At 36.0% G+C, this 24,219-nt stretch overlaps 1 protein-coding gene across 10 annotated transcripts in view; it reads left to right on the top strand.

Moving 5' to 3' along the window:
• FANCC (FA complementation group C) overlaps positions 1-24,219 on the top strand; it is a 325,534-nt gene that overhangs the window by 255,812 nt on the left and 45,503 nt on the right. For all 10 annotated transcript variants that reach the window (XM_028494116.2, XM_028494113.2, XM_028494115.2 and 7 more), the window contains one exon: positions 10,869-11,033. In XM_028494116.2, the coding sequence (XP_028349917.1) occupies positions 10,869-11,033 (165 nt within the window). The remainder of the gene's footprint in view (positions 1-10,868; positions 11,034-24,219) is intronic.

Below are 24,219 nucleotides of genomic sequence, written 5' to 3'. Positions count from 1 at the left end.
AAAAAAAAAAAAAAAAAAAAAAAAAAACATTCATCAAAACAATTTGCTACTGGCATAATGCCAGACATGTAGACCCATGGAACAGACTAGCAGTGAAGTTGCAAAAAGATATCTGTAATATGTCATTACTTACATAAAATTTCAAAACACTCAAAACAATACTTACATATAAAGTAAAAGAGTTAAAACTACTCAGAAATGATCTGCACCATTTTAGGGGAGTGCTAACTCCTGGAAGAGGAAATGGGATGAGAAGAAAGGTGTTTCAACTGTAACTGAAACATTTTATTTCTTAAAACATCAAATATAAATATCAATAAAATGTTAGCATTGTAAGATCTGGGAAGTTGGTATACAGTTGATGTTTAATAATTCTCTATGTTTTTGTATACGTCATAAGTATTTTATAATTAAACTTCTAAAAACTAAAATGCAGTGTTACCTAGTAAAATGCTAAAAATTAGATAATATTCAAAATAAAGAAATGATTTCCTGCCTCCAGGTCTTGTTTCCAAAATAGCAGGTGTAGTTCATGAAAAAATAATCATCTTTAATCAGCCTTAGATAAATTAGTATGTATTCCTCTTTGAAATTTTCCCCCTTTGTTTACATATTTTTGCACTCTATCCATTATTTAATTATACTGGTCTCTTCAGACTTTTTTCTCAGAATTATTTGTGCTTTTCTTATTCTCAGTTTTGGGCACTGTCTTCTACAGCAGTTCAGAAAAGTGTCTAAACTCTGCTGACCACAATCAGGAGAGCCTGCTGGAAGATATTAGCAGATCCTCTCTTTATAGCTGAGGCTCTGTTTGTGCCAGATTGGGTCATTTTGTGGGACAGGTTCATTTCCAAATTCATGACTGTTGCTTCATTAAGGATATTTGTTTTTTAAAAACAACACGGACAAATTTCCTGGCGCAGAGCAAAGTCCACTGAAGGGAGTCCATGCTGGCACCCCAGCTGACAGTAGCAGCAAGGATAAAATGGTGATTAATTTGGTTAGTAGTTTAGAGCATTCTTAGTCAAGGCAAATCTGTGATTTAATTAGTAAAATTCTTAACTGAATTTACCAAGAATATGAGATGCCTGTGCTAATAGAATGTTCTCTAGACACTGACACATCGATACATTCCAAATTTGCTCTATTGAATGATGTTTTCTATGGAGTTTTTTTTTTTCCCTTTTAGAGAGAATTTTAGAATTCAACAAGAAAAACTTCTTGTGGATATTTTTCTGAATGTGTTGTGTTTTTAGGGAAATTCAATCTCTTGGATTAGGTTCATTTATACATACCAGAAGGTTGAATTTAAAAAGGAATTTGATACCCAACATACTTTTGAGTCTCATAAAGAGAGAGAGAGCTTTGAACATCCTACTTTTAAGACCTAAAACCAGGAAGTTCTCTTCTACCTCCAGAAAAGACCCGGGTCCGTAAAACCTTGTGTGAGACTCAGAACTCTTAAGTCTACAGTTCTCTAGTGAATTATAAATTGAACCAAGTGTGTTCTCTTGTCTTGAGTAGGAACTGATCTTGTGAAATCAGTTAGTGGAATGGCATCATGATAATATTTGAAAGAGCTGCCAAATGTGCTGGAGCCATTATAGTTGTTGCTGTAATAAGTTATAATAATTAAAATATGTATCATAATAATGTGTTCGTCCTACTATATATCTGAAGTTATCTGTACATTTTTAATAAAAAAGTTTAATTTGAATACAGCATGGTGGGCAAAACTACTTTCTGATACACTTGAATCCAGATATTCCTATTATTTATGAAACTTGAGTTTTATCATTACTTTCCTTCTACTTGTATGGCTTCAAATGTTAAAACAACCAAAAGACACTTAAATTGCATATAAATGATGCTATACTGCTTTTTTTTCTGGGGTTTGTTTTTTTATAGAGGGTTTCTACACTTTTTTTCTTTTTGCCACTTGAATGCTTAAAGTTCATTTCAAAAGATTTGAAAGCCTCATAGAAAATATAGAAATTAATGTAATAGCATCAATGCATAAATAGTCAGTGGAACAAAAGGAGAAATTAGGAAAATCTGTTTGGTTCTTTTTGCATTATTTTTAGATGCCTGATAAATGGTCTTGTCATAGTGCTTTAAATAGAGTTTCACTTGCCACCAAGTAAAATCAACAATCCAGTGACAGAATGTTTAAAATCTCTCTTGCTCTTTGCTACAAACTGTCTAGAAGGAGCAACATTGTGGACTTTCTGAGCATCATCAGTTTATCTTGTAGTTCTGTGGTTTGCTGCAGATGGTTTGGAAACTTCAGTACAACCACATAGGAAGGATGTCTCCAGCAGTATATATGGTTACCATTGAGCCTTCTGTAGTTGAATTCTTGTGCAGAAATCATTTGGAAGTGCTGCTCTGGCAATCAGTCAAGACCTAATGCTTAGTGTAATCCAGTCTGGAAAACATTGTGTAACTCTGGTTGAAGTTGGATCTCTGCTCTCTGGCAAGCTTCTGCCAAAAGAGGGAGCCTTGAAGGCTGTGAGCACTTTGCAGCCCTTCAGAAGATTATCATTTGGCCTGTTTGTATTTTGGTAGAACCAAGAGCTACCTCAGTTTACCTGAGACTTTAGAATTTTTCAGGAAAATTATCTTGGATTTTTTTCAGTCTAATGAGAGATACAATCTGCAGCCCATAAGCTTCAGTGCTTGATAAATGCCCTTGGTGCTGAGGTCCTCTTTTCCACCCACTCAGTCACCAGTGATAGTCTCTGACTCTCTTCCTTTTTTTAAAGATAATGAGACAAAAATTGTACTTATAGGTCTTTTAAAGAGGAAGACTGATGAGTCAAGGTTGTGGAGGTAAGATCACCATCTCTGTCCTCCTATATTTCAGAGTTCTGGATTTATTATGAGTGCATGTAATTCTCAGGCATATTTTTCAATTTCTCAAACATTCATAGAGCCCTTGCTCTGTGCAAAATATTCTGCTAGATTCTGTGCAAAATATGCACACAAAAAAGCATCCTACATCACACACAAACACAACTTTCCCTTCTCTTATCCTACCCAGTAAGCTCATATATTCCAAAAATTTAAGGTATTTACAACTCAAGATAAATGTCTTTTTGTTAACAACTTAGATGATAGACTCAAAAACACATGAATTAATTTTAGGTCTGAAACCACCTAGACAGTAAGTTAGAGAAAGATGATAGAGCACTGTGGAAGATAAATGCTGTTGAAGAGACCTCAGTCATTTAGGAAAGTGGTAAAGAACAAGAAGTGAGTTTTAGAAGGGTGAATATTTAAAGAGAAAAGACAAACTGTTCACACAAAAGAAGATATCATTGTGTAGTTCGACAAAAAAATTATCTCTATGAGAATTTTACTCTTGATTACCAAGAAAATAATAGAGCTAAACTAATAATTTGTAGGAATTAATTAATAAAAATATAAACCTGAAATGCAGTTCTATCATGTTTCCTTAAAGTATTCAGATTATTGCTAGAGATTGATATCTAGTTCTGGGGACTGCTGTTAAAGTGTAGAGCAGTGTTTCTCAAACTTCAATGTGTATAAGATTCCCCTGGAAAAATGTAAACAGTTTTCTTGGCCTTACTCCCAAGGTTGCTGATACTGCTGATTCCCAGGACCATACTTTGAGTAGGTCTGCTGTAGCGAACTTGGACAGACCCTAAAGACTAAGTGCAAGACCTATGAGGAATAGCAACTCTAATAATCTAGCCAGGAGATTAAGATGAAAATGTAATTTAAAAAATTAAGTCAGGTGATGAACTAAGCACCTGAATGTCCTAGCATTCTTTTTATGCTTCCAACCTCTAGAAATTACAGGGAAATTTTAACAATTAAATATATAATATTGTGAAATAAGGGGGGCTTTTGATGACCCACAAACTGTGAGAAAGGCTTAAAATGGTTGGTAGTGGGATATTTTTTAAGGCAAATATCACATCCCAGAAAGCTTGCAAGAGGGTTACTTTGGGTGTGGATTCAAGGAGTAGGAGGGTACATGGCAGCCAACAAGATACCTGTTAGAGTACTGCAGTAATAGCAGCCAGCTGACTAGTCCCTCATACACTACAACTCATCCGCTGCCCCCAAAAAAGAGACAACAAAGGTGTCCTGTTTCCCACAAGAATGGGGGAGGAGCCTTTGGAGGAGAACAAGCACCGGATGGCTGTCAACTGCCAGCAGTGTGGGGATGCTCTAACGCCCAGAATGCAATTTACTGGCAGTCCCGGCCAGCACCGCGTCCTGATCCTTGACCAAGTACTGGAGGCGGGCTGCACTGAACAGAGCACTCACGGAGAGACTAACATGGAACCCCAAATGCCAGAAAGAGCAAATAAACGAAAATCACCAGACATTCATGAAAAGTTGACAGCATAAGGGAAAAATGAACCAAATGCAACAAACAGAACATGCAAATGTACCAATTATATGCATTCCCAAGGACAAGCAAATGGATTTTTTAAATAAAAAATGAATAATTAATTATCTTAAGAATAGTAAGAGAAACTATCAAATCCTTGAAGTAGGAATAAGCTGAGGTTTTTTCTAAAGAGACTTACAGGGGAAAAAAAAAGAAAATTCAATAAACAGGAGTTTATGAATAGGAGAAAAAGCTAAATATTAACAAACAATGACTCCAAAGATTGAGCTGAGTAGTGCTCCTGGGATATAATACAAAAGGACAAAGAAATGGAAAGTAAGAAAAGTGTTTTCTTTTTTTTTATTTTTAACTTTTAATACAGAGATCAAAAGGGGTGTCAAGGAAGATGGTGGATTAGGAAGTACCAGGAATCCATCTCTTCACCTAGACAAAAATTTCATTGACAGGATCTGTTTGATGTAACTATTTTAGTACTCTAGTCTGTTTGAGGACTTTCAGCTTTCAGGGTGAGGCTTGGCCAGTAAGTTGTGGATAATTTCAGCCCTTCTCATGGTAGAGACCACCGATCACCAACTCCCTAGACCTATGGCAGGCAGCTCTACCTGCATTCCTAGATAGGCTTGGAGGAAAAAGGGTGAGCAGCACTTGATAAATTTTGGTGTAGTATCAAAGGAGAATATGTGTAATTGTGTGAAGAAGCTATTATAATACTCCCGCCTTTTAAAACTACATATCTATGTGGGGCAAGACTCTCCATATAGTTCAACCAAAAAAAATGTATTGCAACAAATTAAATGCAGAAGTAAATACAAGAATCCAGCTGTCTTCTTTCAAGCTATATAGGAAAGAAATTTGCAAACATATAAACGAGTGCCGGGCATCCCTGGTGGCACAGTGGTTAACAATCCACCTGCCATTGCAGGGGACACGGGTTTGAGCCCTGGTCTGGGAAGATCCCACGTGCCGTGGAGCACATAAGCCTGTGCTCCACAACTACTGAGCCTGCGCTCTAGAGCCCTCAAGCCACAACTACTGAAGCCCATGTGCCTAGAGCCCGTGCTCTGCAACAAGAGAAACCACCGCAATGAGAAGCCCGCGCACTGCAACAAAGAGTAGACCCCGCTCACCGCAACTAGAGAAAGCACGCTAGCAGCAATGAAGACCCAACGCAGCCAGAAATAAATAAATGAAATAAATAAATTTTAAAAAATAAAAGAACTTTCAATTGAGGATCAAGTAACTAAGAGATCCAGTTTTACCAAGAATTAAAAAAAAAAAGTGCCACTCTTCTCACTAAATATTTTTGTTTTGTAAAATATAGTAATTTTTAAACAAAAATGTTATTCATGTTAACATCTAATGGATTTGTTATTGTTACTTTTAGTGAATTGATAAATACTTTTAGGTGTCTTTGTTTTAATTTCGAATATGAGTATCAATAGTTATAACCTCAGAAACAAAAGCTGTTTGGTCTTTCAGTAATTTTTAAGGGTTTTTGAAACTCAAAAAGTCTAAAAACTACTGTCCTATAGTGAAGATCACAGTCACCTTTCCCCACCCATGCACATATTACTCACTACTGGGTTTTTAGTGCCTGACTGTTAAATACAAGATGACAGACCATAACTTCTGTTCCACTAGCAGCTCACCTCTTTGGGCCCAACTCAGAAATAAGAACCAGACATGTAATCTTTCTCAGGCTGGTCAAGCCAGACTATTGCTGAAATAATTGGAAGTAAACCCTTAGTTACTACCCGTTTCTACTCTTCCAAAAGTATTGCATCACTTCTTTTATCATAGGTAACGGCCCCTGTGCCTTTTAGTCCAGCAAAGTCAAGCTACGGGAGCCCTTAAAATGGTGGGCATTCATATTGGGTTTGTGGACTGTAGTATCAAAAGCCTTAGTTATAACACATTAAGCCTATAATTACACTCTGATTTGATGTGATTTCTGATATTTGGTACTTGTCAAATGCAATTTTCCCTTCTTTTCCTTTTCTTTTTTTTTTTTTTTTTTTTTTTTGGTGCAGATGATTGAACACAATCTTCCCTGTTTATCTGGTGCAGTGAAGTATAGAAGATAAAATGGGGGAAGGAGAAATGATCACCTTTAACAAGATTAATTGTTAAATGTTTTTATATCTATTTGAAATTGTTAAATTGGTTTTGCTGAAACAGAATTTCACCCTTGAGATACTACTTGAATGTTGGTTTCAATAAAGGTTCTTGAAAGTGTTAAGTAAAATAAAATAAATTTATATATATATATATATATTTAAGGTGTTTAAAAAAAAGATGACGGACAATGGTCACTACATATTTAAGGAAATATATTAAGCATATAGTATTGAAAGTAGAAACCAGTAAAAATAAAGAAAAAAAGATATTTAAAGAAAAGATCATCTAAAATAAATTCATGTCAATGTCCCCATTAAGGGAATTCCCTGGTGGTCCAGTGGTAAAGAATCCACCTTCCGATGCAGGGGATGTGGTTTCAATCCCTGCTTGGGGAACTAAGATCCCACATGCCACGGGGCAACTAAGCCCGTGCGCCACAACTACTGAGCCTGCCCACCTCAACTAGAGAGCCACGTGCCCCAAACTACAGAGCCCTTGTGCTCTGGAGCCTGCTGCACCACAACTAAAGAGAGGAAAAAAAAACAAACCCGCACACCACAACTAGAGAGAAGCCCATGCACCGCAACAAAAAGATCCTGCATGTTGCCACTAAGACCCAACTCAGCCAAAAAAAAAAAAAAAGTCCCTATTAAAATAAAAGGTAATATTATATCCACTAAACAAGAGCAGAATGCTAGACTCACAGATATAGAGAACAAACTAGTGGTTACCAGTGGGGAGATGGAAGGGGAGAGGGGCAATATAGGAATAGGGGAGTAAGAGATACATGCTATTAGGTATAAGATAAGCTACAAGGATATATTGTACAACCTGGAGAATACAGCCAATATTTTATAATAACTATAAATGGAGTATAACCTTTAAAAATTGAGTCACTATATTGTACACCTGTAACTTACATAATATTGTACAACAGCTATACTTCAATAAAAAATAAATCAATAAAGGAGTCCTAAGACAAAAATAAAATTTAAAAAAAGAACAGAATGCTGTTTTTTTTTTAAAAGAAACATCCAGAGAATGAAGAAAATAGTTCTTGGAAATTAATAATGAGAGAGTGGTAATTAAAAACATAATAAAAGATTGAAAGGTAAAGTTGAACAATTCTTTCAAAATCTAGAGCAAAAAGACCAAGAGATGAAAAATAAGAAAGAAAAGATGAGAGAACTGTCTAGGAAGTTCAATATCCAAAAAATCAGAGTCCCCAGAAAGAGAGAACGGAGAAGAGAATAGGTAGGAAATCATCAAAGAAATAATTCAAAAGATCTTTCTGGATTTAAGGTCCACTGAATGTCCAGCACAATGAATAGAAATAAATCCATACCAAGACACATCAATGTGAAATTTGTAAGAGGATATCCGAAAGCCTCCAGGGAGTAAAAACAGGACTTATATAAAGGGTCAGGATTCATAACAGCATGGGACTTCTCAGGAAAAACACTGAAATTTAAAAGATAGTAGAATCACACTTTCACAATTCTGTAGAAAAATTACCAGAATTCTATAATCTGCCAAAGTATCAATCAAGTATGAGAGTAAAATACTGATATTTTCAAACATGCAAGGTATCAAATAGTTTGCCTCTCGTACTTTTTCTCACGTAAGAAGAATGAACCAAGAAAGAAGAAGATATGGGATCCAGGAGAGAAGTGAAGGAAATCCCTATGGTAGAGGTCCCAAGATAACTGTACAGAGGGAGTAAAAAGCAACCTGTTCAGATTGGAATAGGTCAGAAGGTTCTAGGAGAAATTTCTTATAAGAAGGTGAAAATGGCAGAATCAGATATGTTTGAATGTATTGCAAGGAGATTACATACTTGGGTGGGAGTTTAGCTTTAATCATCAGTGCCAAAAAAAAAGCAAACAAGCAAGTCAAGTAATAGTCACCAAACCCACAGAAAACAACATATTGAATATCTGAAGCATGAGTTAGGCTTGAAAGTGGTTGCCTCTGAGATCAGAAAATGGGAGTGGGAGTGCTTGTTCAAAAGCTGCTTTTTTTTCATAAGCTTTGAAGAGCTATTTGACTATTTAAGGTAGTTGTATCTGTAAGTTTGATAAAACTAAAAAATAAGTTAAAAAAAAAAAAGACTGACATCCCAGGTTTTTACACTGGTCTCTTCAAAACCTCCCTTCCTCCTCTCCCCCCACATTCACTGTGGACTAGCCACCTCAGACTCTGTTGTACTTAGATACTCCAGGCCTTCGTGTTTGCTTTGCATCTGCCTGTGACATTCTTCTCCCACATACATATATGGTTTGTTCATACACTTCCTTTAGATCTCTGCTCAAATGCTCCCCTCAGTAAATTCTTGCCCTGTCTTACCCCTCAGTGTACTTTATTTTCATTATGACACTTGATATCATCTGGCATTTTATGCTTTTTATTACTAAGCTTTGTCTTGTCTTTACTTCTGTAGCACTACCACTGCAGACAGGTTTGAATATAGTAAGGGTTCAAAAAATATTTATTAGATGAATAAATAAGACAAATATACAAAAATTTAAAAACAAATTCACTGAAGCAGAAATACAAGTGGGTAACACACAAATAAATATTCAATCTAAAAAAATATCAGGGAAATGCAGATGAAAGCAATGGTATAATTTTTGCCCAGATTAGGAAGAAATAAAAATATCCAGAATAATATCACTGTCAGGGGTAGAAAAGTAAATTGCTAGTCTTTTGGAAAGCAATTCAATATGCAGATATTCACTTGGGGCACAAACAGGCATGTGCAAGGATACTGCTGCAGTAGTATTTCATAGTGAAAAATTAGAAACAACCTAAATGCCCATAAATGGAGATATTGTTAAATTACAAAACACATATATTTTAATAATAGGCAGCAAGTAAAAAAAAAAATGAGTGACAGCTATATGTTCTATATTGTGGTTTCATTTGTGTTTCACAAAAAAAGACTAAATTTGTAGATTTATGGTTTTATATGAAGATACCTAGAGAATGATCTAATAGCATACATCCCAAACTTTCATTTTCCTGATTTCTAGTTGTTCCTTTATTCATTTAATATCTGTTTCTGGAGCTATAAGTAGGAGTTGTCCCTACATACTAGGAATAGAGGAGTGAGCAAAATAGGAAAAGTGCCTGCCCTTACAGAGTGGATGTCCTAGCAGGAAGACACAGACCATGAACAATAAACAAGCAAATACATTATAGGTCAGGTCATGAAAAGTACTGTGAAGAAAAGTAAAACAGGGTAAGAGAGATAAGAACACAGATAAGAGAACACTTGCTATGTTTAGCTCTGCTGTCAGTGGAGCTTTCTGCAGTAATGGACAAGCCTTGTGAATTTGCACTGTCTGATAGAGTAAACCACTAGCCTCATGTAGCTGTTGGAACTCTTGATCTGTGCTAGTGCAACTGAAGAATGGAATTTAAGTTTCATTTCATTCCAGTTAATTTAAGTTTAAGTTGCCATATGTGGCTGATTGCTACCATATTAGCCAGTACATTTATATGGGATGGTCAGGGAACTCCCCTACATAAAGCAAGATTTGAGCTGAGACCTATACAAGATGAAGGAGCTAACCATGTGTTCCAGGCAGAATGAACAACAGGACCTTATCTGGAGTAGTCAGAGGCTGAAAAGGCCAGAGCAGAATGGGCAAGGTAAGAGTGGAAACAGATGAAGCCAGAGAAACAGAGGGGACCCCACCATGGAAAGCCTTGGCAACTAATAAAAGACTTGGCTTGTTCTCTGTGTGAGGTGGAAAGCCATTGAGCAGACAAGTGAAGTGATCTGAATTTTTAAGGGGTCTGGACCTGTTCCAGTGATAGACAAGTCAGGTGAGGGCAGAAGCAGGGAGAAAATTAGGAGGATCCTACAGTAACCCAGGCTGGAGGTGATGGTGAATTAGGAGGTAGTGACGGATGTGTAGAGAAGTAATGAAATGAACTGATGGTATTAACCACTGGATCAGATAAGGGGCAGGAGAGAAAAAGGAGGAATCAGGGATGGACTTCAGGGGTTTGGGCTTGAGCAAATGAGATAGGGAGCACTGGGGGAAGAGAACATTTGGGGAAGGAATTCAGGTTCCATTTTGGGCATGGTAAGCTAGAGGTGCCTGTAGAGGGTTAAGCCACAGTCCTGACAATGAGAGAGATCAAAATGGGAACTGCCTGTAAAGGGTTTCTTCCTAGAGAACTATGTAAGAGAATAGAGTTCATAGATGGTGTTAGGGTACCCCTTTTTATATGAGGGGCAAAGCAAGTGACCTGTCATGAACCTTTTTAACATGAAGATTTTATATGCCTTTAACTATCAGTACATGTGGCTCTAAGATTTGGGTACTTATTTCTCATTTTATTTGTTCCATAGAATGGCTCCGGAACGAGTAAGGTCCCTGTCACGAGTTTGTGTCCCACTTGTTACTCTGCCAGATTTTGAACCATTGGTGGAGGCTCTGCTCACCTACCATGGACATGAACCTCAGGAAGTGCTCTGGCCTGAGTTCTGTGATGCTGTGAATGAGGCCTTTTTGCTGTAAGTGATGACCATTTACCTTATTATCCAATTTTGTTTTTCCTTTTTTTAGAATAGTATGTTGGAAATGCAGTTTTCAAATGTTTTGGTCTCAGTACCACTTTACATCCCTAAAAATTATTGAGGATCTCAATGAGGTTTCTAAAAAATATGGGTTCTAGCTATCAATATTTACCATATTTGAAATTAAAACAAAAGTTTAAAAAATATTTATCACTTCATTTTAAAATAACAGTAAATTGATTACATGTTAATACAAATAGCGTATTTTTAATGAAAAACAGTGACCTTTTCCAAGAAGAAAATTGTCTAACAAGAGTGGCATTGTTTTCACATTTTTGCAAACCTCTTTATTGTTTGACTTAAAAGAAGACAGCTAGGTTCTCACAGATATTTCTGTATTTAGTCTGGTGCAATATGTTTTTTTGGTTGAGGTATATGAAGAAAATCCAGCTTCACACAGATATGTACTTGTTAAAGACATATTTTAATAGCCATCTCAGGTAATTGTGGATATTCCACATGGATACCTCACCAAAAATTGAAAATGGTGGTTTTTTAAAGGTTAGTTGCAATGTGGAATCTGAAATTATATCAATGAGTTGTTCATACTATTACATTAAAACCAATTGGTCTGTCTTGCATTTTTTTATTTTATTTTTATTTATTTATTTTTTTTTTTGCGGTACGCGGGCCTCTCACTGCTGTGGCCTCTCCCGTTGCGGAGCACAGGCTCTGGACGCGCAGGCTCAGCGGCCGTGGCTCACGGGCCCAGCCACTCCGCGGCATGTGGGATCTTCCCGGACCGGGGCACGAACCCGCGTCCCCTGCATTGGCAGGCGGGCTCTCAACCACTGCGCCACCAGGGAAGCCCCTGTCTTGCATTTTTAATGGATCTTATTTTATAGCTTCATACATGGTTCATTTGGAAAATATTGGTTCATTAAGTTAGGCAGATCTTCCAAACATTGACATATTTCATTTTATACTATCAAAATTTACATTCATTCACCACCAGTCTCATCAGAAATGTCTTATAAGTGTTGGGAAGCTGTAAAGCTCACATTGGTGAAAGCAAATTTTCCAAGATTCTAATTTCTGAGCTTAAAAACTCAAATCTATCATTGGTTATAAATACTGTCAGTTGTTTTCCTTAGTGTACTAGGGTCACTTCTCTAATTTTTGAGAAAGTATGTGCCAAATACTCAAGTCTGAATAACGATTGTTTGTCTGCCAGTGATTTTTTTCAAGTAAATTTCCAAGAAGGAAAAAAGTGGCTAGTTGATCTTATAGCTCAGCAAGTTGCCCAAGTGCTTCTCCTCTAGACAATCATCCTTTTTTGGTATGTAGCAGAAATGCTTTATGCATACCTTTTCACCACACAGAATTTTTTAAATTGAAAGTATCCTCAAGGGTAAAATTTAATGAAATCAATATTTTATATTAATATTTTTCATGAAATGCATTTTTATGTGAAACTGGCAGTGTTTTTACTGTGAGTATGTAATAGTAAAGAATAGTGACTACTGTCCCTGCTTTGATTTGTGTTAAGCATAGCAGTTTTATTCACTATTGCTTTTGCACTATGAATGCATATGTCAACACAGTTGTTCTAGGAAAACCACGAGATTCAAAATAGTTATTCAGCACTTCAAGTATTTCTGTACCACATGTGTGTATTGCCAAGTTCACCTAAAAAAACTCCTGTCCTTAGCTGGTGCTAATACCAGATGAATACAAGCAACACAACTTGTCCAGCCATATCTAGAGATTCAATTTTAAGGCAGAAGTACAGTTCTGTTGATGAAATATTAGCTTATCGCATACACATTTGAATTATTTAATTCCTTTTTGTTTAGATTATGAATGATTGGTCTCAAGTTGCTGCTGCAATTAATTAGCACTATAATAGTATTTGAAAACATTCTATTGAATAAGACACAGTAAGGTAAATTATTAACATCTCTAAAGCCAAGGGAAAAATAACTTTCCTCATATTTGTTTTTCATTTACAGTTTAGTGCATTACTTTGGAGTAGATGTCCCACTCTCACAAGTCAGAGAAATCTCTGACGATTTGATTTCATCTTTTCCTGATGAAACACCTGTGAGATGAGAAATCTCTTAATTCTTCTTTGTAAAGCCAGGGGTCCATTTTTAATATAAGAAAATATATTATAAATAAATTTTATTTTTGAATAAAATATTAAATTCTAAAATAAATCTAAAAATGTTATATAAAATTTGTAAAGATATATGAAACATAAAATGTATTTATATCTACAATTATTTGGATAAAATTTAGGAAAGTTTAAAAAAATGTTTAATATTATCACCAAATAAGACAAAAATGCACTTGCTTCTTGTTATGTTTCCATGTAGGCACAAGAGAAAATATCAGAATTTATATTAATTTATTACATTTTATTTTTTCCCAGATTTATTGAGATATAAGTGACATATAACATTGCATATGTTTAAGATGTACAGTTTTATATTGCAAAATGACTACTACCATAGTGTTAGTTAACACCTCCCTCACATCACAGGATTACCATTTCTTTTTTTGTGATGAGAACATTTAAGATCTACTCTCTTAGCAACTTTCAAATATGCAATACAGTATTATTGACTATAATCACCATACTGTACATTATTAGATCCTCAGAACTTATAACTGGAAGTTTGTACTTTTTGATCAACATATTCCCATTTCTCCCACCCCCCAGTCCCTAATAACCATCATTCTAGTCTCTGTTTCTATGAGTTCAGCTTTTTAAGATTCCACATAAAGTGATATCATACTTGTGTTTCTCTTTCTAACTTATTTCACTTAGCATAATGCCCTCAATAGCCATCCATGTTGTCACAGCCAAGGATTTCCTTCTTTCTCATGGCTAAATAATAGCCAGTTTTGTGTATGTGTGTATATATACACACACACTATGTATCTATAGCATATATATAACTAGATGTAGATATAGATATATATACCACATCTTCTTTATTTATTCATCTATTGATAGACACTTAGGTTGTTTTCATATCTTGGCTATTATGAATATACCATAATAAACGTGGGAGTGCAGATATTTATTTGATATCCTGTTTTCATTTCCTTTGAATATATACCCACAAGTGGGATTGCTGGATCATGTGGTAGTTATAGTTTTAATTTTTTGAAGAACCACCATACTGTTTTCCATAGTGGCTGCACCAATTTGCTTTCCCACCAACTGTGCACAAGGGTTCCCTTTTCTCCACATTCTCACCAACACTTATTATCTCTTGTCTTTTTGGTGGTAGCTATTCTAATAGGTGTGAGGTGGTATCTCATTTTGGTTTTGATTTGCATTTCCCTGGTGATTAGTGATGTTGAGTACCTTTTCATGTACCTGTTGGGCATTTGCATATCTTCTTTGGAAAAATGTTTATTTGGATGCTCTGCCCATTTTTTAATCAGATTGTTTGGTTTTTTTTTTTTTTCTGTTGAGTTATATGAGTTCTTTATATATTTTGGATATTAACTCATTATCAGACATATGATTTGCAAATATTTTCTTCCCTTCTGTAGGTTGCCTTTTCACTTTGTTGATGGTGTAGAAGCTTTTTGCAGTATAGAAGCTTTTTAGTTTGTTGTAGTCCCACTTATTTTTGCTTTTGTCACCTTTGCTTTTGATGTCAAATCAAAAATGTCATTGCCAAGACTAATGTCATTCTTATCCCCTATATTTTCTTTTAGGAGTTTTATGGTTTTAGGTCTTAACATTCAATTCCTTAATCCATTTTGAGTTGATTTTTGTGTTTGGTATAAGATAGGGGTCCAGTTTCATTTTTTTGCAGTGGCTATTCAGTTTTCCCAGTATCATTTATTGAAGCAACTATTCTTTCCACATTGTATATTCTTGCCTTCTTTGTTGTAACTTAGTTGATCCATATATGTGTGAGTTTATTTCTGGGCTCTCTGTTCTGATCTATGTGGGTATACTGATCTATGTGTGTATACCAGTGCCATACTGTTTTGATTATTATAGCTTTGTAATATAGTTTGAAATCAGGAATTATGATACCTCCAGCCTGTTCTTCTTTCTCAAGATTGCTTTGGCTATTCAGGGTTGTGTTTCCATACAAATTTTAGGATTGATTTCTTCTGTCTCTGTGAAAAATAGCATTAGAATTTTGATAGGGATTGCACTGAATCTGTAGATTGCTTTGGGTAGTATGGACATTTTAACAATATTGTCTTCCAATCCATGAGCACAGTATATATTTTCATTTATTTGTGCCTTCTTCAGTTTCTTTCCTCAAAGTCTTATGGTTTTCAGTGAACAGATCATTAACCTCGTTGGTTAAATTTATTCCTAGGTATTTTAGCCTTTTTGATGCAATTGTAAATGTGATTGTTTTCTTAATTTCTTTTTTAGATAATTTATTGTTAATGTTTAGAAATGCAGTTGCTTTTTGTATTGATTTTGTGTCCTACAACTTTACTGAATTTGTTTATTAGTTGTAACAGTTTTTTTGTGAAGTCTTTAGGGTGTGTGTGTGTGTGTGTGTGTGTGTGTGTGTGTGTTTGTATGTGTATCTCCTGTCATGTGCAGATAGAGACTTCTTTTCAGATTTGAATGCCTTTCACTTCTCTTTCTTGCCTAACTGTTCTGGCTAGGGCTTCCAGTACTATGTTGAATAAAAGCGGCAAGAGTGGGCATTCTTAGAGGAAAAGCTTTCACTTTTTCATTGTTGAGTATGATGTCAGCTGTGTGCTTGTCATATATGGCCTTTACTATGTTGAGCTATTTGCCTTCTATACCTGTTTTTTTGAGAGTTTTCATCATAAATGGATATTGAAATTTGCCAAATGCTTTTTCTACATCTATTGAGATGATGATAAGATTTTTTTTATCCTTCAGTTTGTTAATGTGGTATGTCACATTGATTGATTTGTGGATATTGAACCATCCTTGTATTCTAGGTGTAAATCCTACTTGGTCAACAAATTAGGCCCCTGGACCCAATTCCAATGTGTGTGTGTGTGTGTGTGTGTGTGTGTGTGTGTGTGTGTGTGTAGTTTTCCCCACACCAACAAGTAGTTCTCTGACACTAGCAGACTATTTGAGAATTCAGCTCAATTCTGCTATTATCAGAGATAGTATCAGATTGCACAGGTAAAGGGCCCAGTTGCACAAGACCATCTTCCACTTCAGATGCAGTTGTCAGCCCATGTTGTTGCCTATGCTTCTAACTAAATGGTTACAAATTGGGGGTTCCCACAACTCCCTCCTTGGCTTTGATTAATTTGCTAGAATGGCTCACAGAACTCAGGGAAACATTTTACTTTCTAGATTACTGGTTTATTATAAAAAGATGTAACTCAGCAACAGCCAGATAGAAGAAATGCATAGGGCAAGGTAGGGGGAAAGGGTGCAGAGCTTTCTTGCCCTCTCAAGGTGTGCCACTCTCCCCTGATCTCCACATGTTTACCACCCTGGAAGCTCTCCAAACACCATCCTTTTGGGTTTTAAGGGAGGCTTCATTAATAGGCATGACTGATTAAACCATTGGCTATTGGCAAGTGATTCAATCTCCAGACCATTCTCCCCTCCCTGGAGGTTAGTGGGATGGGACTGAAAATTCCCATCCTCAAGTCACATGGTTGGTTCTCTTGGCAACCAGCCCCTACCCTTAGGTGAAGTCTAAAAGTCACCTCATTAACATAACAATAGATACCTTAATAGCTCTCTTCACTTAGGAAATTCCAAGGGTTTTAGGAGCTCTGTGTCAGGAATGGGGTCCAAGGCCAAATACATATCTTATTATAAATCACAATATCAGTCATGGTATGTGATCTTTTTAATGTATTGTTGAATTTGTTTTGCTAATATTTTGTTGAAGATTTTTGCATCAATATTCATCAGGGATATTGACCTGTAATTATCCTTCCTTGTGGTATCCTTGTCTGGTTTTGGTATCTGAGTAGTGCTGCCCTCATAAAATAGGTTTGGAAGTGTTCTCCCTCTTCTATTTTTTTTTGGAAGACTGAGGAGGATTGATATTAGTTCTTTAAGTGTCTGGTAGAATTCACCAGTGAAGCCATCTGGCTGGACTTTTCTTTGTTGGCAAATTTTGATTACTGTCTCAATCTCCTTGCTAGTAATTATTATGTTCATATTTTCTATTTCTTCATGATTTAGTCTTGGTTGGTTGTATGTTTATAGGAATTTATCCATTTCTTCTAGGTTGTCCAATTTATTGGTGTATAATTTTTCATAGTAGTCTCTTATGATCATTTGTATTTGTATGGTGTCAGTTGTAATATGTTTCTTCTTTTATTTATAATTTTATTTATTTGAGATTTGAGCTCTCTCTCTCTCTTTCTCTCTCATTAGTTTAGCTTATCAATTCTTTCATGGATTGTATTATTATTTTTTTTAATCTAAAAGGTCATCACCATCGCCAAACTCAATCATCTAGGTTTTCTCCTATGTTATCTTCTAGGAGTTTTATAGTTTGTAGTTTAAATTTAGATTTAGGATCCATTTTTGAGTTAACTTTTATGAGGGGTATAAGGTCTGTGTCTAGAATCAGATTTTTTGCATGTGGATGTCCAGTTATTCCAGCACCATGTGTTGAAAAGACAGTCTTTACTGTATTACCTTTGCTCCTTTATCAAAAATCAATTGACTATACTTAGGTCTATTTCTGGTCTCTCTATCTGTTGCAGTGGTCTATTTATCAGTATCACACTGTCTTGATTACTGTAGCTTTGTGTAAATCTTGAAGTCAGGTGGTGTCAGTCCTCCAGCTTTGCTCTTCTCCTTCAATATTGTATTGGCTATTCTGGGTCTTTTGCCTCTCCATATAAACTTTAAAATCGGTTTGTTGATATCCACAAAATAACTTGTTGGGATTTTGATTGAGATTTCATTGAATCTATAGGTCAAATTGGGAACAACTGCGATCTTGACAATATTGAGTCTTCCTGTCCATGGATATCCTCCATTTATGTAGTTCTTCTTTGATTTTGTTCATCAGAGTTTTGTATTTTTTCTAATCTAGGTCTTGTACATATTTTGTAAGATTTATACATAATTATTTAATTTGGGAGGTACTTGGTATCTTCTTTTTAATTTCAAACTCCACTTGTTCACTGCTGGTATATAAGAAGGTGATTGGCTTTTGTATTTTAACTTGTATCCTGCTACTTTTCTATAATTGCTTATTAGTTCCAGTTTTTTTATCAATTATTTTGGATTTTTTACATAGACAGTCAGTTAATCTGTGAACAAAGACAGTTTTATTTATTTTTTATTTATTTATTTATTTTTATTTTTATTTTTAAAAAATTTTTGGCTGTGTTGGGTCTTCGTTGCTGTGCAGGCTTTCTCTAGTTTCATAGTTAATCTGTGAACAAAGACAGTTTTATTTCTTTTTTATTTATTTATTTATTTTTATTTTTATTTTTAAAAAATTTTTGGCTGTGTTGGGTCTTCGTTGCTGTGCAGGCTTTCTCTAGTTTCAGCAAGCGGTGGCTACTCTTTTTTGCCGTGCGCAGGCTTCTTGTTTTGGAGCACAGGCTCTAGGCACGTGGGCTTCAGTAGTTGTGGTTCACGGGCTCTAGAGCGCAGGCTCAGTAGTTGTGGTGGACAGGCTTAGTTGCTCCACGGCATGTGGGATCTTCCCGGACCAGGGCACGAACCCATGTCCCTGCATTGGCAGATGGATTCTTAACTACTGTGCCACCAGGGAAGTCCCGACAGTTTTCTTTCTTTCTTCACAATCTGTATAGCTTTTATTTCCTTTTCTGTTCTTACTGCATTAGCTAGACTTTCTAATGAAGTTGAAAAAGTATGGTGCAGGGGGACATCTTTGACTTGTACCTGAATGCAGTGGGCAAGCTTCAAGTTTCTTACAATTATTATGATTATTAGTTGTAGGGTTTCTGTAGATATTCTTTATAAATTTGAGGAAGTGCCTCACTATTCCTAGTTTACTGAAAGTTTTTGTATTGAATGGGTTTGGATTTTATCAAATGCTTTTTCTGCATTTACTGATATGATCATGTGATTTTTCCTTTTATCCTATTGATGTGATGAATTATATTAATTGATTGATTTTCAAAAGTTGAACCAGCCATGCAAATCTGGGACAAATTCCACTTGAGCATGATATTTAATTCTTTATACATTGTTGGATTCTAGTATTTTGTTGAGAATTTTTGCATCTATGATCATCAGAGATATTGGTCTCTAAGTTTTCTTTGCTTGTAATGTCTTTGTCTGCTTTCGGTATCAGTGTAATTCTGGCCTCATAGAATGAGTTAGGAAGTATTCCTTCAGTGTCTGTCCTCCAAAAGAGATTGTAAAGAATTGGTATAATTTCGTCCTTAAATGTTTAGTAGAATTCACCAGTGAATTCATCCAAGCCTGGTGCTTTCTGTTTTGAAAGGTTATTACTTATTCATTCCATTTCTTTTAAGAGATGTAGGCCTACTCATTTAGTCTTTTTCTTCTTGTGTGAGTTTTGGCAGATTGTGTCTTTCAAGTATTTGGTCCATTTCATTTAGGGTATCAAATTTGTTGGCATAAACTTGTTCATAGTACTCATTTATTATCCTTTTGATGCCTTAGGATCTGCAGTGATGTCTCCTCTTTCATTTCTGGCATTAGTAGTTTGTGCCCTCTCTTTTTTCTTAGTTAGCCTGGCTAGTTGATTTTATTGGTCTTTTCCATAACCACCTTTTGGTTTCATTTATTTTCTCTATTGATTTCCTGTTTGCATTTTCATTTGATTTCAGCTCTAATTCTATTTTTTTTTCTACTTACTTTAGATTGAATTTGCTCTTCTTTTTCTAGTTACCTGAGTTGGAAACTTGGATTATTCATCTTAGATATTTCTTTTTTTTCTAAATATATATTCAGTGCTATAAACTTCCCTCTAAGAACTGCTTCACTGTATTCCACAAATTTTGATAAGTTATGTTTTCATTTTCATTTAGTTTAAAATAATTTTAAATTTCTCTGGAGGTTTCTTCTTTGATTTGTGTGTTACTTAGAACTATGTTATTAAATCTCCACATAATTTGAGATTTTCAAGTTAACTTTCTGTTATTGATTCCTAATTTAATTCCATTGAGGTCTGAGAACAGACATTATATGACTTTTGTTCTTTTAAATTTGTTAAGGTATGTTTTATAGCCCAGAATATGGTCTGTCTTGATGAATGTTCCATGTGAGCTTAAGAAGAATGTGTGTTCTGCTGTGGTTGGATAAAGTAGTCTATAGATGACAATCATATTCACTTGATTGATGGTTTTGTTGCATTCAGCTATGTTCTTATAGATTTTCTGGCTGCTGGATCAGTCCATTTTTGATAGAGGGATGTTGAAGTCTCCAGCTATTATAGTAGATTCATCTATTTCTCTTTACACTTCTATTAGTTTTTTTCCTCACATAATTTGACAGTCTGTTGTTAGGCCCATACAAGTTAAGGATTGTTATATCTTCTTGGAAAATTGAACCCCTTTATCATTATGTAATGAGCTACATATGCCTGATAACTTTCCTTGCTTTGAAGTCTGCTGTATTTGAAATTAATATAGCTACTGCTTTCTTTTGATTAGTGTTAGCATGGTATATTTTTCTCCATCTATTTAGTTGTTGTCTTTTTTTTTGTAAATTTTTCCTTGACGCTGTCTTTTTTTTTTTATATTTATTTATTTATTTATTTATTTATTTATGTATGGCTGTGTTGGGTCTTCGTTTCTGTTTGAGGGCTTTCTCTAGTTGCAGCAAGCGGGGGCCACTCTTCATCGCGGTGCGCGGGCCTTTCACTATCGCGCCCTCTCGTTGAGGAGCACAGGCTCCAGATGCGCAGGCTCGGTAGTTGTGGCTCACGGGCCTAGTTGCTCCGCGGCATGTGGGATCTTCCCAGACCAGGGCCCGAACCCGTGTTCCCTGCATTGGCAGGCAGATTCTCAACCAGTGTGCCACCAGGGAAGCCCTGTCTTTTTTTTTTTTTTAATTGATTTTATTTATTTCTTTTTGGCTGCACTGTGTCTTTGTTGCTGTGCGCAGGCTTCCTCTTGCTGCGGTGAGTGGGGGCTACTCTTCATTGCAGTGCACGTGCTTCTCATTGTGGTGGCTTCTTTTGTTGCAGGGCACGGGCTCTAGGCAAGTGGGCTTCAGTAGTTGTGGCAGGAGGGCTCAGTAGTTGTGGTTCATGGGCCCTAGAAAGCAGGCTCAGTAGTTGTGGCGCACGGGCTTAGTTACTCCACGGCATGTGGGATCTTCCCAGACCAGGGATTGAACCAGTGTCCCCTGCATTGGCAGGTGGATTCTTAACCAGTGTGCCACCAGGGAAGTCCCATACATTTAGTTTTAATCTATATGTGTTTTTATATTTAACATAGGTTTCTTATAGACAAGGTATAGTTGGGTCTTGTTTTGATCCACTCTGTTAATCTCAGTCTTTTAATTGATGCATTTAGACCATTGAGGTTCAAAGTGATTATTGTTATAGTTGGACTAATATCTATTATATTTATTACTGCTTTATATTTGTTGTCCTTGCTATTTGTTCCTCTTTTTGTCTTCTACCCTTTTTCTGCCTTTGGTGGTTCTAATTGAACATTTTATGTGATCTCATTTTATCTCCTTTCTTGGCATATTTGTTACGCTTCTTTTTTTTTACCTTTTTTAGTTTTTGCCCTGGAGTTTGCAATATACATCGGCAGCTAATCCAAATCCACTTTCAAGTAACACTACACCACTTCACAGGTAGTGTGAATACGTTATAATAACAAAATAATCCTAATTCTTCCCTCTCGTTCCTTATATCATTGCTGTCATTCGTTTCACATACATATGAGCATACATAAGCATATACATACACATGAAAATACATAATTGAGTACATTGTTCATATTATTATTTTTGAACAAACAATTATCTGTTACCTCAATTAAGAATAGGAAAAATAAAAGTTTTTATTTTGTCTTCAGTTATTTCTTCTTCAATGCTCTTCATGTAGTTCTGAGTTTCTGACCTATATTATTTTCCTTCTTTCTAAAGAACTTCTTTCAACATTTCTTACAAAGCAGGTGTATTGGCAACAGATCCTCTCAATTTTCATTTGTCTGAGAAAGCCTTTATTTCTTCTCCACTTTTGAAGGATAATTTCACAGGGTACAGAATTCTAGATGGTGTGTTTTTTCTCTGAACACTTTTGTATGTCATTTTACTCTCTGCTTGCTTGCATGGTTTCTGAGAAGTTGGATGTAATCTTATCTCTGTTCCTCTATAAGTAAGATATTTCTTTTCCTCTGGCTTCTTTCAGGGTTTTTCCTTATCTTTAATTTTTTTTTTTGGTAGTTGCAAAATGATATGCCTAGGTGTAGGATTTTGGCATTAATCTTGCATGTGTTCTCTGAGTTTCCTAGAATTGTGATTTGGTGTCTGACATTAATTTGGGAAAAGTCTCAGTCATTATCATTTCAAATATTTCTTCTGTACCTTTCTCTCTTTCTTCTTCTGTTAGACCCATTACACATATGCTGTATTTTGTAGCTGTGCCACATCCCTTGGAAATTCTGTTCTGGTTTGTTTCAGTCTTTGTCATCTTTGCTTTTCGGATTTCAAGGTTTCCAGTCATATATCCTCTAGGTCAGAGATTTCTTTTCCCACCAAGTCTACTAATAAGCTCATCAAAGGCATTCTTCATTTCTTTTACAGTGTTTTTTTATCTCTCATATTTCTTTTTTGGTTCTTTCTTAGTATTTCCATCTCTCTGCTTACATTGCCCATCTGTTCTTGCATGCTGTCTACTTTATCCATTAGCGCCCTTAGCATGTTAATCATAGTTCTTTTTAATTTCCAGTCTGATAATTCCAACATCTCTGCCATGTCTGGTTCTGATTCTTCCTCTGTCTCTTCAAATTGTGGTTTTTTCCCCTTTTGGTATGTCAAGTAATTTTTTTCTTAATAGCTGGACAAGATGTGTACTAAGTAAAAGGAACTGCTATAAATAGGCTTTTTGTAATGTGGTGGTGAGATGTGAGGGGAGGGGAAGTGTTCTATAGTCTTGTGATTAGGTCTCAGTCTTTCAGTGAGCCTGTGCCTCTGCCCTGGAAACTTCATAAGTTTTTCTTAGTTTTTTCTTCCTCTTAAGTGGGATAGTATGCCTAGAGCTGTCTAGAAGTGGTTATTTCCTTTCCGCCTGGTCAGTTAGGCTCTGATAATACTCCTGAGGTCAGGCCTTGTTAAGAAAAACAGAGAGCTCTGTTGTATTTAAAAGTAATTCCCTTTCCCCTCTTTCTGCCTAAAGCAGGGGTGACTTTTTCGCTGATATTTACTATGTGAACCTGGTGGGAACTCCTGGAGGTAACTCTCACAATATTGTGGGGGCCCCTCTAGGACTGAATCTCCCTGGAGTTTTTAACTCTCAGAGTTGTTCACACTGACCCTCCAGCCATTTGCTAATTCCAGTTCAGGTTTTCCTACCCAGCACTGGTGCCTGTGGTGGTTTCTACTTGTGGATCTCTGCTCCAGTCAGCCATGATTCCCTGTATTCGCTTACCTGTTATCTCCAGTCTCGGGAACCAAGGTTTGCCCTGTGTCCTCCCTTCTCTTAAGGATGCAAGAAGAGTTGTTGATTTTTCAGTCTGTTCTGCTTTTTACTTTTGTTAGGACAAAGTGGTGACTTCCAAGCTCCTGACATGCAGAATGGGAAACCAGAAGTCTCTATATGGTACATTTTTTAAAAACATTAACTACAGTACCATTATTATATCTTAAAATTGACACTGATTCATGATCAGTGTATTTAGGCAGAGAACAAATTCTCCTGTTTGGTTTTTTGGAATTAAGAGTCCAAAGTCCACACATTGCATTTGGTTGATGGGTTCACAAATCTCTTTCAATCTATGGTTCCTTTTGTTTTGCAAATTATTTCTTGAAGTAATTTTGTTGCTTTTCCCCACTCTCAGGTTACAGAGCATCCTACCACCTTGAGTGTGATAAAGGGTGCATTCGCCCCCTCAACCCTCCACTGACTTAAGATGCTCCCTTAGTTATATACAGTCATCTCTCAGTATCCATGGGGGATTGGTTTCAGGACGCCCGTGGATACCAAAATCCACAGATGCTCAAGTCGAGCATCCTATCACCTTGAGTGTGATAAAGGGTGCATTC

The sequence above is a fragment of the Physeter macrocephalus genome, chromosome 9 (assembly GCF_002837175.3).
Source record: "Physeter macrocephalus isolate SW-GA chromosome 9, ASM283717v5, whole genome shotgun sequence".
In the NCBI taxonomy this organism is placed as follows: domain Eukaryota; kingdom Metazoa; phylum Chordata; class Mammalia; order Artiodactyla; family Physeteridae; genus Physeter; species Physeter macrocephalus.
This window is presented reverse-complemented; position numbering and strand designations above follow the sequence as displayed.